This window comes from Physeter macrocephalus, chromosome 19 (assembly GCF_002837175.3).
Source record: "Physeter macrocephalus isolate SW-GA chromosome 19, ASM283717v5, whole genome shotgun sequence".
Lineage (NCBI taxonomy): Eukaryota > Metazoa > Chordata > Mammalia > Artiodactyla > Physeteridae > Physeter > Physeter macrocephalus.
Window position 1 is genome coordinate 68,978,050 of NC_041232.1, and position 18,088 is coordinate 68,996,137.

General features: G+C 37.8%; 1 protein-coding gene across 22 annotated transcripts in view; it reads right to left on the bottom strand.

Annotated features, from left to right (window-relative positions):
- Positions 1-18,088, bottom strand: part of TCF4 (transcription factor 4) — a 363,640-nt gene that overhangs the window by 100,918 nt on the left and 244,634 nt on the right. The window contains exon 1 of one of the 22 annotated variants that reach the window (XM_024132220.3): positions 13,893-13,916. The exons of the other annotated variants lie outside the window; for them this stretch is intronic. Coding sequence (XP_023987988.1) covers positions 13,893-13,901 — 9 coding nt within the window. The 5' untranslated portion in view covers positions 13,902-13,916. Of the gene's footprint in view, positions 1-13,892; positions 13,917-18,088 lie in introns of those variants that run through there. 22 annotated transcript variants of the gene reach the window in all.

Consider the following 18,088-nt stretch of genomic DNA (forward strand, 5'->3'; position numbering starts at 1 on the left):
ACACACACACACACACACACACACACACACACACACACACACACACACACACACTGCACATGCACACGTACAGCGAAGGCCCAGAGGTTTGTCTAACTCACTTGCTCTGCATTTATTCGGAAGGTCCCCAGAGGTTTGTGTAAACAGTACTTGAATTATAATCACACATTTCATTCAAATTTCATGCTTTGAGGATTTTTTCCTCATTAGAACAGTTAGTTGTCAATCTGACAGGATCACATTTGTAACCTTTAAACCACCCTCAGTGTTTCATACATAAGGCCAAGGTACCCACCTACCAAAGGACAGTGTGTAAAAACCATGGCTTAGAAAAGAGGCTGGAATTTAAAGGGAGATAAGTTGGGTTTTTAGTTTTGGTCATTGTTCCTTTGTTGTGTCTTATAAAGACGCCTTATTTAGAAGCCTGTTTCTAGAGCCTCTCTAAATTTTCATTGGTGGACTGCTAGAAAGGTTTCTTAACTATTTTGATAAACAACCATTCTGCTTCACCTACATTAAATGCCTTTTCTTGCATATCTGCTAACACATAAATGCCTTTTTATACATTATGTAAGTATAAATAAAATTTTCATACTTTAAGGAGCCACAATTAATATTTTAAAAATTGAAGCTCTCATTGCTTTTAAATATATTGTTAACATGTGCATAAATAAATATTTTTAATCTGATAAGGTGAAAGAGATTTTTAAACCCTGACAAATCAGCACCTGGGACTCAAAAAATTAAAATGGGACTAGAGCACTAAGCTTCCTGGCTTTATTAACTAATGGAAAAAGGGTCTGAAATTTCAAAAGTACAAATTTGCAATGATTAATAAAGATATACTCCTTTGAAAGGTGCTCTTTGCATTATAACCAGTGAGCCACTGAAGGTATTATCATCCAGTGATGTTCAAGTTTTGGTTTGCTGACCTTGGAGTATATTTCAATCACAGAACTCAAGTCAGTGGCTTGTCAACTGAGACTTTTCTGCAAACTCAGACTTTGAAGTTTTCTTTGTGACAGAAATATCACCCATGATAAATTTTTAGTGTGATGCGTGGGGCGTTAGCACAGAAGTATAGAAACAACTGAAGCTATATGCATAAATTCATGTGTTTCATAATAATTTTAAAAGAAGTCTTAATCATAGCAGCCAATTTTTAAGGGACCTGACCTGGTCTGTTGTTTGTTTCATCAGTGTACAACTGGGCACGTTACCTAACTAGCAGTAGCTAGACAGAGTCCCTTTTTATCACTGAGAGGACTGGGAATGGAGGTTAGCCACTGAGAACAGTAAGCCATCAAGCTCTCTGATGGTTAACTGCAAACACCACTGAGGACACTAGGGGTAGGCAGTGTGCCCAAGTGTTTTCTCTGCCACTTTGGGAAAAAAATCCTTACCAGTACAATTATTGTTTAGAATACTGACCACCTAAAATACATCCATATTATTCTTAACTTTTTCTCTAAAGTTTACAGTTCTTTTGTGATTTTCCAAAAAACCCTTGACAGATATATTTGGGATGAAGGGGAATTGGGGACACATACCTACAGTTGTCACAAAAATTGGGGGAATATCTGACCAGAACTCGGAAACGCATGTGTATAGTATCACCTACAAGGTACACTTTCAGTAAAAACTCGCTGAATGAATGAAGGAATGACTGCATCAAAACAAGTAAATATTCTACACCATTTGAGTGAAGAGTCTTGGATTTCTGCATTCATTCAATCATTTCACAAACAATTATTTACCGTTTCCCAACGCTGGAGAGCCCCGTCATGGGATGTGCACAGGATTCAGAGAAATGTACAACAGTCTTCCTGCCCTCAGAGATCTGCCACATGGCCAATGTCATGTGCTCAAGGTCATGTGACCATTGCTCTTAATAAAATGGAAAAATACGACCAAAGACTAATGCTTTAATTGTGCAGTAGGGACAGTCATACACGTTATTAAACAATCGGACAACAAACTATTGCGGGATAAGGAACTCAACTATTCACTCCCAGTCACAGATCTCATTAAAGTAAATTCTGCCTCTTTTTCTGAATAATGACTGCAACATTACACAGTTACTTCGAAGTCCAAATAAACCTCATAAACACACACATACACGTACCCTGCAGACTGCCCAGAATAAGACAGGTGCTTAACAAGTGACTTGAACGAATGAATGAATGATGGCCGTTTGAAGGGAATGTCATTTTCCCCCCCAAAATATAACTTGGTAGAACTTGTACAACTCCATGTTTCTGTTTAAGTCATTAAACAATTTTTTTTCATATGATACTTGCTCACTTCTACAATGCTGTTCTCTTTGGCCTAGTACGGCTGAATTAGCTAAACATCATACCCCAAGGAAAACAGTGATACTCATCCACATACAGTGATTACATAACATAATGGGAACAAGCAAACTTATAAAGTAAATGACCTCCTTAGGTAAATATCTACCCCATTAAAAAATCTGTGATCATAAGACAGTTAACTAATACATGTATAGTGATATACAATTTAAAGAGCACACAGTTGCCTACACTACTTTCATCTTCAGAACTAGTACTCCATGACGGGTATTATCATCCCTACTTTAAAGACAGAGAATTAAGGCACAAAGGGTCTTGGATGACATTTCATAGATCACAAAGCTACGAAATCCCCAGGGCTTAAACTTGAGGGTCAGATATTTCTGTATGAGAATGACCACCTCGCTCCTCTGCAGCAGTGTGACAGGGGCCAAGTCATATCACAGGTTTGAGTTTTAGTTTCCTCCTCTTAACACAAGTGCTTCTTTTGAGGCATAAATGAGAGGACACCTCATTTAGCACAGCGGGGGCGTGTTATAAACGAGGAAATTTCCTTGTCCCTCCTTGCCCCTCTGCTCTCTCCTCTGTGCAAGAGTGCCTTGAAGAACAGTGGGAAAGCAATCCCCACCCAAAAGAGGCAGTAAGTCACAGACGTCTACTAAAATGGACAAAAATTATAAAAATACAGGACCACGCCAAACTCTTCACTACTAAGGAATCAAATCACACTACTGGCATGAGAAGCTTGTATGTTCAGTTAGATACTTAAAATACATATTTTCTGTTGATGTGTCAGTATCAGAATCTATGTTCTCATATTTAAACCTACATGAATGATGAATTTGCCACGTCAGAGAGAGGAGCTTATCTGGGCTACCCTTATGCACTGAAAACAGGAGGTATTACTGAACTTAAGTTATTCAGACGCTAGACAATCAGATTATTTTTTTTTGCTCTCCAGTAGGAGACATTTAATTCATAAGCTAAACTAATGCTGGTGTTGAGTTAGTAGTAAAAGGACACACGAGGATTGTTATGAAAATTTCAGTAAAGGGCGATAGCTTATAATACCTAAGATGGGGTTGGTGTTTAAAAACCAGCTTAAACTGCAATGACAAAAATCCACTTCATAAAAGATTTAATTATCCAAAGGAGGATGCAGACACACACATACACACAGGCACACACACACAGAGTAAAAAGAATTTTTTCTGACGACCGTAACTTGAGACAACCTTGCAATCTAGGAGTGAACACCAACAAACTTCCTGTATGGACATTTCTGTATTTCTTTGTATTGAGATCTTTAGAATGGAAAATAACTATGTTCTCTGATAAGTGAGTAAGCTTTATTACTCTAACACAATGGTTCTCTTCAACTGGAATCCCAATTATCTCAAACTTTTTTGCCAAATGCACATTTATCTGGAGAAAATACTTATCTCAGATAAATATACTTGTCACATAATCACAGAAATATTTCTCTGAAGCAAATCCGTATTACACGTAGGACTGAGATAAAGCACAAATCATCTCAGTCTTCTCCGGGGCATAAACTTATTCTCTTAGCACCATTTAGATTATTACAGGTACAATAGTTTTAAGAATTCGTATGGTTCAAATGTAGAGAAGTTTAGTTTGAAAGATGCTTTTATCACAGAAGAGTATCAAAATATCAGCATAGACTGGAAAATCTAAATTCTATTTGTGGCCTAATCAGAGACTTCCTACCGTTATCTTGAATTGGCTACTTTTATATGGCTTGGGTTCATATGCAGACATCTAAATGGTTTATCACGCGATCAATATTTATTCTCTTCCTGGCTGGTCAGATAGCTTGTAGTCATATTGATTACTAAGGGTAAGCAATATGGACTAAATTTTTTTGACCAGACTTCTGTTCCACAAATATTCATCTTCTACCTTTCTGTGGCAGTATTTCTCTTCAGAAGGAAGAGGAGGTTTCTCATTTTGCTTTATACGGTATTATAAAAACTCACAGACATATACTGTTTTGGTGACATACAGTAGTATGCAAAATAAATGCAAAAAACTGGTTCCAAAATTCTTGCATGCAGTTGGAGCTGGTTAGAATCATTTTCCCACTTTTTCACATTTTCTCATTTCTATGGTAAAGAATACAATGAGTATGTCATTACCCATATGAACAGAAGAACATTTTCGAAGAAACTCAACAAGCCGGAGATATAAAATGGCACTACCCTGCAGACTGGGGAACATGCATCTAAGGGCATGTATGATATGGTAAAGTGAAATACACTCAGCCGCAAGACCAGAATATATAGGTTTTCATGTTTAATTGCAATGCAAACTGCACGCTTGACTCAAACTGAAGTTCACTTCTTCCTTCCTCAATTCTATGCAAAGACCTGTAATTGCAAAAGTCATACATTTATTCTACTACCAAAATCTCTCGAACATTGAATGAAATTAGAAAATGATAGTGCAAGTGACACTTCTAACGACTGAAGGAGATATTTTAGTTAAGAAGAAAAGCCTGCATTGTGCTTCTTATTTTTTGCCCAGGACATCAATCTCTTACCCCTGGGATAAGTGGAATGTTCTTTGGGGGAAAAAAAATTCCTTTAACCTAACCCAGTATAATCCATAGCCAGTCTCCAAGTTTGACACAAAAACAAACCATTTCTATTTTGGTGCAATGAGGAAGCATCACACTGGACAATATAAAAACAGAGATGGAGGAAGTTGACTCAGATTGCTGCACTTCCTAGATGAAGAAAGCTAGCAGGCTTACCACAATCACCTGTATCAAATGAAATAAGACGACAACTGTTTTTTCCGTCAAATTGATGCACGTGTAAAAATGAATTCCCGAAAAGTTAAAGGGGAAATCCTGGGTATGTTTGTTTGCCTGGATGAAGGATGCCATTTGAGAAACTTAACAAAATGGATTGATGAAGCAGATTGGAATCTGGGCACAGGATGTACACAATTTTTTAAACATTGTGAATAAATAATGGGCTTCCCAATGCATTGCTCAGTGATCAGAGGGAAATGGGATATCACAGTGAAAATCATTTTCATTCTAAATAGAATAATTGTCCAGGGTTTGTTAAGTCCCTTTGGGGGTGGGAATTCTAACAACTTCCTGAGGTTTCTAACTGTTGATTACCTTTCTTTGACATCACTGAGCAAGCAGAACAACGAATTGCTTGCTGGGCAGAGAACGAACAATTTTCAAATACTTTAATGGCTCTCTCTGTTAAACACTCAGAATTAAAAGAGTAGGTAAAAAGAATGAAAAAAAAAAAGTTTTAAAATGGAAGTGAATGACCATACAAGATTAGCATCCAATGCACATCCGTTATTGAAATGTCTATCTCAAATTCCTGTTTTATAAAGTTTCTGCCTAAAATATTCTTTTGGGTAACTGGGAACCAGCCCCCTCGGAGCGAGAATTAATGGTATTTCAGGAGAAAGGAGTAGCAGATTTAGGTTCCCTCAAGGCTGATCCTTAGCCTAAAGCTTAGGCTTGGTCATTGGTCCATTCCTGACCTAAAAATATTGCATTCTTTAACTCAAAATGACCTTGAATTTTAACTACTCAGTTTCAAAAACAAATGACCTCTTCCTCTGTTAATCATAAGCACTTAAACATCTACCCCACAGATAAACAGAGATGCGTGAAGAGTCACAGGAGATGTTTTGCATCATCATCCATTGAGACAAGGGCTTACAGCAAATTCCGTGCGTAACCCCAAAAGAAATTGTTTTAAAAGGGATAAGTTGCAATTACAGAAATTTCTGAGCTTCTACTAAATAAAACAGAAATAAATTCATAAGCTTTCACTGAACACAAACAGCATTAAAATTAGAACAATTTGGCAAAAAATTGACACCGATGCATTTCAGTTTCTAACATTAGGCCACCCGAATCAGGTATAGGTGAGGAGTGCCCAAAACTCATACGGCAGTAAGGATCTCACTTCCATTCACTTATGGTTGGGCAGAAACTGGTTTAAAATGACGTCTTCCTAGTCAAAGCCGGCATTAGTAGTTAATAGTGCCAAACTGCCCAATTATGGTGCCTACAAACCAGAGGCATGAAAGCTGCCTCTATTTGTTCGACAAGGGTGTTTCCCAAAATGTCAGTCAGCTTTCTGGCTCCTTTGAATGGGATTATCAAATGCATTCTGAAAGTAAAACAACTTAAAGTTTGCTTAACGTGAGTCAAAATCTTAAACAGGTCACCTTTCCCATGCTTACACCCAACCGGAGATTTCCTTTTCCACAGCATGTGACATGTTCTCTAATATCTGTTCAGAGCCTGCAAGCCATGTTCTTTATGGGGTCTAAGCACCTACCCACTCAGTGCTACCATATAGGTATGTGCGCGTATGTGTTGTGTGCAAGGAAAGGGTACAGAAAACACAGTAAACTTAAGAGCTCCTCAAGCCTTACCCATTTTGTACATGGCCTGTGTCCTTCCAACTTGCTAGCAGTGTTGATCTATAACTGATCAACTTATACTTTTTTCAATAAAAATAAGTACACTTAAAAAAATAAAATAAAATGTTTGGGCCCATAGGCTTTCTCGGAGTTAAGCATTTCTGTATCAAGTCATTCTTAGTACCATTACTAAACAAATGGCTATATTTTATGATAAATAATTTTTAAACATACAAAAGTTTAAAAAATTTTAATTGTCTTTTTGGTTTTTTTTAAAGACTTCCAAAAGAGCTAAAATTTCTGATTCTCCAAGTATGTGGGGATGAGACCTCCATCCCCATCACCTGTTCTCCTGTCCTTATTAAAATAATGTGGAAGCCAGAAACCAAGACGTTGCTTCAAGTTCTGGCCTTATCTAAATCTCAGTTTCTTTATAAATATATATGTTTTGAATAAATAAGTGTTAAATTGTGATCATGACAGTTTTTTTTCCCAACTTAAAAATTCTGTGATTTATGTTTTTATTATAATGCGATATCTCTGGACAACCAATCTCTGAAAATATAAAGCCAATCACAAGTTGTTTCTGCAGCTAAACAAGCAAAAGCTCAACAACAGGGAGGAGATACACAGAAGCTGCTAGAAGCTCAATCACTATCTGTGGCCTCTTTCTTCATCTTGCCAGATCTGTAACTCTCAGCCATCCAGAATCAAGTTCTGTAATCACTTCCAGATAAGGACCATTCTAGAATATATGGCTCTTGAACAAAGTTTAATGCCATGAATTGTAGCTAAATAAATTGTGCCCCTACTTTATTGCCCCCAGATACTATAAATTTTTAAAAAGTAGAGATTACGATTTAAATTTCTTTGCCCCGCCCTATAACAATGTTATATGCATATACTAGGAGCTCAATGACATTTTTGCTCATTGAGTGAATGAGGAACAAAAAGAGATTTATTTCCTTCCTTTCCACAATGACAGAAATGATCAAGTCCAGAGTTGTCAGAAAAACACATTACAGCCAGCTGTAACTTCAATCTGAGAATAAGTCAAGTCTTCATGAAATGGAAAAAATGAGTATATTATGAGACAAAAATTTTCGAATAGAGCTATACCTACATTATACTGATAAAACACAAACATACACATGTAGCTATGATGAATTGTTTCCCCAGTTTTCAAACGTTTTAATGATTATTTTTGATTTCATGAGCCTGGCCTTTCCCTCACCTGGATTATAAACCGCTGAAGAATAGGGATGGACCAAATTTTATTTGCTGGGCTGGCAGAGAGCATATTCATTTCCACATATACTTCACAGAAGGGGGCTTGGAGGATCTAATTTATCTTCCTTTCTCTTGTATAGTGTGGCTATTTTCTCAATGGAATAATTAATCGTGCCAACAATATGCCAAAGATATAAAAATGGATACATGCATTGTCACTTTCGAGAGGTGATACTGTTATGTCACTTAGTATGTGTGATGCAGACTCCTGTTTCATGTATTCTTTAGTTTTTCTTGGCAGGTCTCCCCTACTTATTTAATCTATATTCTACTTTAAAACTTCTTCTTATAAACATTTTCTTAGAGGTACAACATACCCTCCTATGGCTAGACATTATTTCCTAATGACGTGGAGGAAAACAAAACAAAGAAGCAGGTGCTTTCCATGTCATTTCCACGTATTTAACCATTTTTTGTTGTCCTTTCCAACACATTCCATTTAACCAGATTTTAGGCACGACAGGAAAAAAAAACTTTGAAAGATGTTATTTTGTTACATTGTTAAAAATATGCTGATAACAAAGAAACTCGCCAACAATTACAGTATATCTCATAGTTGATTTCATCTTTATACTATATATTACATTGTTACCAGGGACTGTGCAATTACATCAATTGTTGGACTTTTAAGAGACATAGTCTCTGCATTTATTAGTCCACAAGGTGGATCCGTGGTACTGGGCCCCTATGAAGCATTATGAAATGAACTCTTGCTTGGAAAACTACTTGTGGCCACTTGTATCTCTGCATAAATCTTCACAACGGCAGGAACTTTGGTCCATGGCTGTGCGCTCTCCAGGAAGCCTGGCACTTAGTAGGTGTGCAATAAATATTTGCTGAATTTTAAAATTTGACACTTGAGCCTTAAGCAGATTCAAAGCTAAGTGGGTACAGGATGATATAGTATCATCAATCGCTCTCCATACTTTCTGGCTGATGTCAGATGGGGAGCTGAAGGCTGGAATTTTGTTGATTAGAATCCTAAGAGAAAGGCACTAACATTTTGTAAAGACTGGTTTGAAATACACTTGAGATCTGGATACAAGTAAGTCATATCTTTCATGAAACAAGCTTAATGCATCTGGTCTACCTAAAATTGACTAATTATATAACAAACAGTTAATACACTTGCAATATCCTTAACTAAGAAGAAATGTCTGAAAGCATCTACAAAAATAAGTTATCATTTTAGTTGTTTATACCTCTTTAAAAAAGTTTCCTAACTTACTGATTATCATCTTAGAGACACCTGGTAGCAATGCAATAGTTAAGGGTCTGTCCGGGTCTCCTTTTAAATTCCCAATTTTCAGATGTTTGGAAGGAAAACGCTAGAATCTTAAATTTGCTATGCAGAGTTGTCTGTAGAGATGCAAATTTCATTTATCTCACTCTTTATACACTTTTCTTTCTGAAAAATTTTTAAAAGGCTAAGTCATTTTGAACCATACAGTGCATGGAAACAGACTGCTTTAATACTTGAGATGTTTTATCTTTATTATTTATGGCTCTTGCCGGAAAAAAAAATACACACATAAAAACACCTCAACTCACCTCCGCATAGCCTAATATACCTTAATTTCTTTGAATAAAATGCAGGTGCTTTATTTTAAATGTGGTCCAATGACTGACATTTCAAACCAAAAATCTTAGCAAGTGGCTGCAGTGCTTAACGTTGTTCGCATGCACGGCGCTTGCATGAAGGAAACTAGGGCCATGCCACCCTACCGTGCAATACATTTAATCTGAACTCTTTAATCTCAACTGTGGTTATCCATTTTGCTGTTCTGAAGGCTGCAAGTTCCCAGTAAAGTTGGAAGACCGACTGAGCTTTATTTTCCAGCGAAGATTATTTCTGTTCTCTGTTGCTGAGTTGGGAGCACAGCTGTGCAAAGGAGTTTCAATGAACCAAGGGATGGTCAGAGAATAATCAGCTCAAAACTTCACCTGAGTTCACAAACTATGGACTACACAAAACTTCTGTGAACTCCTCCAGGACCACAACCATTTATATGACTTTTAAACTGGATCTGAGTCAAGAAGTATTGCTTGATATTGACCCTCAAGGGTATTTTTTCCCCTGATTTTACCCAATATACACAGCCATGAACAAGGACTGAGCCTAATTTCATTTTCCATACAGTAACTAGCATGTTATTTGTGTTTCACAAATGAAATGTAATTGTAGGGACAGAGCCTCAACTGCTCATTCAAATCAAACCATAATATTAAGAGCATTATCTTCAAAAAATAACAGCTTGATTTAGTAAAAACATTCTTACTAATAAAAACAATAAAACATCCTAAATCATACTCTACATACTTTAAATAGCCTGAAATAACTTTTATTAATAGCATGTAAGTCTTATATTCATAACTGAGTCTTCACAGTAAATGCATTAGGTATATTCTGATGAATTGTCATAGGAAAAAAGGATCTGCCATCACTTCTAAACAAAATCTCCAACTACACAGTTCCAAGATAAATCAAAATGGACCTTAATTTAAAGTATTAAAAACAATGGGCTAAGACACCTGGTCTAGAAAAAAAATTCCTTTCAGAAAAAAGCAAATAGTATAAAAACTCCTGCCTACTTAAAATGAGTTTTAAATAGATGCAGGGGACAGTGCCTGCACCTTTCTGGAAGTGAGAGCATATACTACAAAATAATAATTCGAAATTAAATAACTGATAATAGCAATTTGAGTTATCAGGTTGAATTCATAAATTATGACCTGGATAACTCGGAATTTAAATTATTAATTATTCAAAATAAATCACTGCCTGTTCTAGAAAACATCTTAATCCTAACCTAGAGAAGTTACTATTTAGTAACACCTTTCTTCAGGGGCTAAGAGCACTCCATTTCCACTGTCAAAAATACCCATTTAAATGGGCACCAGCCAAATATATACTGATAATTATTCAGATCTTCTCAAATGTTGGGGGGCAAAAGGATGGTTTGGCAAATTGGTACTATATTTTCAGTTTAATTATAAAACCGATTCTTAGGAATTAAAAATAATGTCTTAAAAGCTGACTGAGGACCAGATTTGGCCACTGAAGGCCGTGTGACGCTCTTGCTGAAAGACAAGAACAGAACAAACACATCCGAGCAGAGTGTGCCGGCCACAATCATAGAACTTACACCCAGGGAAACCTGTCCTTAATTTATCCCGTCGTGTGTAGATTTGGCAAGAATCTCCAAACATCATTTACATACCATATGCCCTGAATTACCTAGGCACAATGGCTGTGGATAAATATGATGTTTCAGGTCTGACTGTTTGCTTCCTTCTATAAGTTTTGCAGCTTTCATTTCATTTTTCTCTTTACTAAACAACTGAATACGATATTGTGTGCTGCATTAGAATGTTTTGCTAAATCAATAAATAGTTCATTGTGCCTTGTGATTAGAAAAAAAATGATCCTGAGGTAGGTGACCAGGAGGTATTATTTCTCCTAAGTAAGAATCAAATAAGGAAAATCAGCTCTTTAATGCTTTGGACTCATTTTAACCTTCGGTCTCTTTACTAGGCATATAAATGCGAGGCATTTAACAATTAAATAGACAGAAATCAAACATTATGACTTCTGTGGAACGTATAAAATTGGTCAGCAAGTTTTCATGTTTAAAATGTGTCCATGAAAATAGATTCTTGGTAATTCCTGTATTTGTTCCTCTTATAATTAAAAGGCATTATTATTGTCTGGTGCCTTAGTTTCCCTCTTCCCCCAACAATGGTATTAACACAAACTTAGTAATATTTGTCCAGATTCTCACACTAAATTTAAAGTCAGATTGAAAAAAATGTATACTTAAACCAAAAAGATCAATAGCCTAAAAAAGGCTTGGAGCAGAGCTACGTACATATTTTTTGTTGTGTACTATAAATTTGACTGTATAAACTTCCAATTAAAAATGACATTCACACCATCATTTCTGATAGAATTTTGCACAGTAGGAATACTCATTAATGCAGGGTAATACAGTGTGATAAGCAGCTTAGATATCAAAATAGCAAAAAAAAAAAAAAAAAGCCAGTTGGTCTGCTCTTTACATGAGTAAAATGAAACTTTAAAAAATTAAATACCTGAGGAATTAATTAAAAAGAACACTTATTGGCGTACATATTTTTTTTAACTATGTCGAATCAAGAGCATCCACTCTCTAGTCAGTTTCTACTGCAGAGGTCTCAGTCCTAGTACAAAAACACAAAAACAAAAACATATCCATCCTATATCTGATAATACATTAAATGCATTACAATATTCAAAATAGAATAAAATTTAAGTTGAATAATTTTACTTATCCTACAAGTACCCTCCTAAATGGACTGTGTGTATATCTATATACATTTATATTTTTTAAAATCATTCAATTGAAGGTATCTGAAGTATCTGAATTCTTTTCAGCATTGGTAAAAGAGAGGCAGGCAGGAGCCCATCAGCTACAAATTGTGGCACATGGGTCATTTCTTGATCTTAAACTGTAAAATACAAAGTGATTATATAATCCTCAGGAAATGGCAAAGGAGAAATAGGTAAAAGGCAATGTGGTTATTTCAGAATCCTATGAAATAATTTGCTTTCTTTAGGGGACAAGGAAAGAAAAGAAGCTACCCCTTGAAGACGGGCAATGAAAGGGTTAACAGACATATGCTGCATAATTAGGAGATGCATTAATGATTATGAATAGTAAATGATTTGGTGCAAAGAAAAAAATTTTAGTCAAAGGGACAGGTACCTATCTTACATGTTTATTAGTAACTGTATATAACTAGAGAATTCTGCTATTAAGAATCTTGCATTATTGGTGTAAATACTTCCAAGGGTACATCAAATTGTAATCTTTCATATGACATCCATCAAACCAGGCTGGAGATTTTGACAAACATTAAACACAGTAAGGAGGCAATTATGTATGCATGATTTAATCTGCAACTAATTAATATGCAAATTTATTCATATGTTAGTTACTAAATTAAAAATGCAAAGAAGCCCTTATGGTGATTCTCGAAATTTTGCACAAACAGAACATTTAAAATGTAAGAAAAATGAAGTTTTTTAGAAACCTATAACACACTTTTAGTGTCTCCAGAACCTGTTGCATTAAGAAGACTCAAAAAAATGTTTGTTTAAATACTAGATAATAATTTAAAAGGTGTGCTAATTTTATGTGAGAATGTGGGAACAGAAAGGTTAATCAGAATTCTCTCGAACTCTTAAGAGATACACTCTAATTACCAGACAAATGGTATTCTATTTCTAAGCTTCCTTCCCTGCTTTTAGGGTTGTCAAAAGTTGGTCATCTTACTGATATCTTGTACAAATGGTTAGGGGAATAAATAGTATATGAAAGCGGCTAGATATACTGAAAATTCCAGGGTAACTCTGAGACCATTTGGTGCTCACTAAGCACGCAATTCACTCCTCAAGATGGCAACTCGCTCTTTTTGCCTTTGGGGAACAGCTCTTTGCAAACAGAGAAATGGGAGGAAAATCTTGAGAAATTCTCCCCAACTCTCTTCCGAATGACTCCTTCAAAGAAAATCATGCCACTAACCCAAGAGCCACAACCTCCCCAAAAAGCAGAAGGTAATTCCATCTGAATTCAATCTGGCTATTTTAGCCCTGCGTTTTCCAGACAGCCCAAAACGGATTTGACTCTTTGATGGCAGATGAGGGATGTGGAGTCGTGTCATTTAAAAAGATCTCTGGATGTCTGCATACTGGGGAATATCCATTGAAGTGCATATCTTATCCTTTGGCACCACTGCCTTCTGCGAGAATCTGATCTCCCGGAGATTTCCTAGCGAACAGCAGTGAGATTTTGTGTGGATCACCTCTGATCTGATTACCTTTTTCATTCGAAGTCCGACGGGCCATGTATACAGCTCCTGGAGCTGGCTCTGGGAACAGCGGTAGTGGCCTCAAGAAATCAACGCAAGTCAACTGTATGAGGAAGCACAATAGCAGCGTCTACGGCTCTTCCTAGGGCACTGAACTCTCACCCACGTTAGAAAAAAAAAAAAATCGCCATCAGTCGCATCGCTGCCAAGTGACACACAAAAAGGAAGTTAACCATTGGTTGTTACTTTTATTCACAGTCTGACTCTGATCTCCCAGCTTCCCTTCGCCCCTTCTGATGCCAAGCGGGCTACAGCTTGCCCATTTCATTTCAACCACGGCAGCCAAAAAAAGCACTGCCCCACCGTGCAGCGACAAGCAGTCTGTTTTGATATTAGTACCTCAGTATGAGCTAGCAGAGAGTCAGATGTCCCCAAACTATGTGCCCTCCCCCTGAGGGACTCGGTCCCGGCCTTCCTTGGCCAGAGAGGTGGTGAGCCTGCCACAAAGCCTCAGCTTTGAAAGCACCGGGGAAGGAAACGCACCATCCACGGGGCTCAGGCAGAAATGGCGAGGAGAGCCTCTTCTGGGGAGAGGATTCCTGCCCTCCAATTTAACACTTGTGTCTAACTGGAAATATTAACTCAGATTCTCTGCACTCCCTGCCAGCCAGCATTCAGGAGCGCAAACTGAATTATGTAAGAAAAGGAGTCCTTTTCTTACGTAATTAAATCTGAGTAGGGGCTAGTAAGTAAACATCAGATTTTCTTATTTTTCTTTCATAAAAGAAAGAGGTCGATGTGGGATTCAGAAGAATAGTTTTTTCCTCACTGATTCTCAGGGAGGGAGGAAGATGGTAATAAAATCCTGCCTTTCTCTCCCCCAAACACTCTGCTCTCTTTGCTAAATACACAGAATCTGACTTTAACCTGGTTTAACCCCTGAATGTGTCTGGAATGTGCTTATTCTCTCCAGCCTTAACGTATCATGTTTTTTAGGATTCCAATGAGGCAGCCTCAGGTGAGGAGCTTGATTCCTGGGGTCTTCAGGAATCTGAGAGGAACCGAGGTGTCTTTAATTTTTACAGGTGACTCAATTTTGGTTGTGACCAGAACTGAACATAAAGCTTTTAAAAGCTTCAATGTACACATTTATGCGTTCATGACACAGTGTTAAATCTAATTTGTTCTTTTTACTGTCACAGGAAGCACATGTTTAAAGCAATCTGTTTCCTCATGTGAATGCTTTCCTGTCTGTTTAAAAAAAATTGCGACACACTTTACCCTGAGTAACCAAGAGGTGATCATAAATATCCCTAAATAGCATTAAACAGATATGAAAGACATTAACACTTCCAGAATGCCAAAGTAGTATTAAAAAAAAAAAATTCTAACAGATGCTCCTAGGTCAAAAAGTGAGATGTGTGTTTCCTGAAAAAACACTCTCACCAGAATCATAAATGAACTGTGAGAAGAGAAGTGAGGTGTTGCTCAAAAAACCAGGATCCTCTTGGTGAGGAGCTCGGCAACCCACCGCCAAAGTGCACTTGCCATAAAAAGCCAAATGGAAATGGAAGTTTGATGAAAACCAATATCCTCTGTAATCCACAAGGTGGCAATGATTACTAATGAGGGACAACTCTTCGAGGAAGAGGTCCGGCCAAAAGGGACCTTTCCTGAGGAACTCAACGCGGGGTCTGGTTTTGCTGTACATTGAAATTGGCTGGGAAGAGATATTCGTTGTGAAATGTATCGGTCATGCTCTCTCTCCTCCACCCCCTTTGGCAGATGTTTTTTTTTTCCCTTTCAATGCAAGAATTCATGAATCAGCCCTTGCAAAAATTGTTTTAGGTTTCCCACAGCTGACAAGCAAAAATACTTCTTCGCCCCTTATGAATTCAGCAGTGGCATTGAGAAAAAACACATTACTAGGCAGCAAAGGCCAGAATCCCCCAATTCTGTGACTTCCCCTGAAAACGTCTGTTTAAATCATCCTGTTTAATGTTAGAAATGGACCTAAACAGTCCTAAACAAATCGAACTCTGTTTTACTTTAGAAGAGAAACAAACTGCCACACGCACCCACCTAGTCAAGGTACCTTCGTCTTGTCAGATGAAGTCAAAACCCCGGGCCTAATCGTCTCTTGTTATGGGTACCAGAGCCAGCCCTACAAAGGTAGACCCGGGCATCACTCAGGAGCCGCGCTTCTGGCCACTTACAGGATGGCGCTGATAGACTACGAAATAAGAAGCATGTATCTCCTTAGCACTTAGTGGCAGGGCTGATTTAGGCCTCAACAAATGATTGGCAGAGAGAATCAGATTATGAGGACTCCGTCATCTTGGCCTGATGTCCTCTTTCAAAAGAAAAAAGATGGACTACGCCCTTCCAACACAAACTTTGCTGAGCGATGAAGTCGGATGATTAAAAAGGCTGACTAGGTGTCTTGGACAGATGGAGATACTATTGTAAGGACAAAGAGATACAGAAAGTGCTCGCAATACTTCCTAAGTTCAGAAAAAGCAAGTGGCCTCCGTTAGGTAGAACTTTTCGGAATGCACTTGAGACCCTGGTCTTAGTTTCTGCTCTGTTGCTAACAAGCCGCATGTTTTTCTCTAGTGGTTACTCTGTTACGTTGCCAGTGCTCATCACAATTATCATTAGCTGTTAATTTCTAGATACCTACAATGCCTCAAGGCGTTATATATTTCCAGTGAGTGAATTATTCATTCATATATAAATATATATATTATATATATATATATACCTACAATGCCTAAGCACATTATATATTTTTTTGGAATTTATTTTATCACAATATCCTTAGGAGGTATGTATATTTTCCCCATTTTTCAGGGAAGTAGTCAAGGATAATTACATCATATGCCCAGAGCCAGGTAGCTAGTAGGTGGCATAGCCAACTAAAAACCCAAGTGATCAGATTCCATGCTCTTAACCGCTAGATGATACTGTTTCTATTACAGAAGTGCTATTCTGGAATGTCTGGATTTTCTAAGGGATCTGCCTGGGCCAAAGTTGTGCATAATAGCCAGTGACTTAGAGGTATGGAGGGTCATTCTGCAGTGAGATGAAATTTCTGAATATTTAATTTATTCCACATCATCAAATACTTGCTAAATGAGCATCAGCCAGGTTGTAGAGAGCTTCTGGTCTACAAAGTGCTCCAAATAGCTACAGCCTCGTGGTTAAGGACCCAGACAACCTTGAAGGCAGACTGCCAGGGTCACTGTCCCAGCTCTGCCACTTACTAGCTGTGTCACCTCGGGCATGTTCCTTCACCTCTCTGTGTCTCCACTCTTTTATGTGTGACTAAACAGTAGTACCCATCTCAATTGGATGGTGTAGGAATAAATGATTGAATAGATGCCAAGTGCTCAGTGTGTGATGCAGAATAAGCACTATGTTAAGGGTTTGTAAGTATACCAACATCAGCTCACTAAGCAGGCACTATTTCTATCTAGTTTATAGACCACAACATAGGCTTGTGACCTAACCAAGGCCACTGAGTGAGTAAGTAGAGGATAGTAGACACTAAATTAGGAAGATCTCTTTATCTCTAGTGGTGTTGTCTGCACCCTACTCCACCACTTTTATTACTATATTCATTCACTGGAAATATATTCTGAAGTAATATGCAGAAGGCAGTGAGTTGAGTTTCTATGGGACAAAGAGAGATGTATATAAAACAAGAAAGGTGGCGCAGTGGTTGAGAGTCCGCCTGCCGCTGCAGGGGACGCGGGTTCGTGCCCCGGTCCGGGAGGATCCCGCATGCCGCGGAGCGGCTGGGCCCGTGAGCCACGGCCCCTGAGCCTGTGCGTCCGGAGCCTGTGCTCCGCAACGGGAGAGGCCACGGCAGTGAGAGGCCCGCGTACCGAAAAAAAAAAAAAAAAAAAAAACAACCAAGAAAGACCTTTACTCTCTTCAGGGTGGTTACAAGTGAGTAGGGGGATTCAGCATCTCCATAAAAAAACTAAAGGACGAAACGTCCTTGTGTTATACTGGGTGTGATTTTATTTTTTTGAATGTACAACTTGCTCCAAAGGCCAGACCTACTCTTTAAAATGCTAAGGCCATTCCCCAAATTGGGATGTGAGTGACACTACATTGAATTGTTCAGTGATACGTGGCATGTCTGGCTTTTAGTTTAGTTGAAAAATATGCTTTGAATAAGTATAAATGAAGAAAGA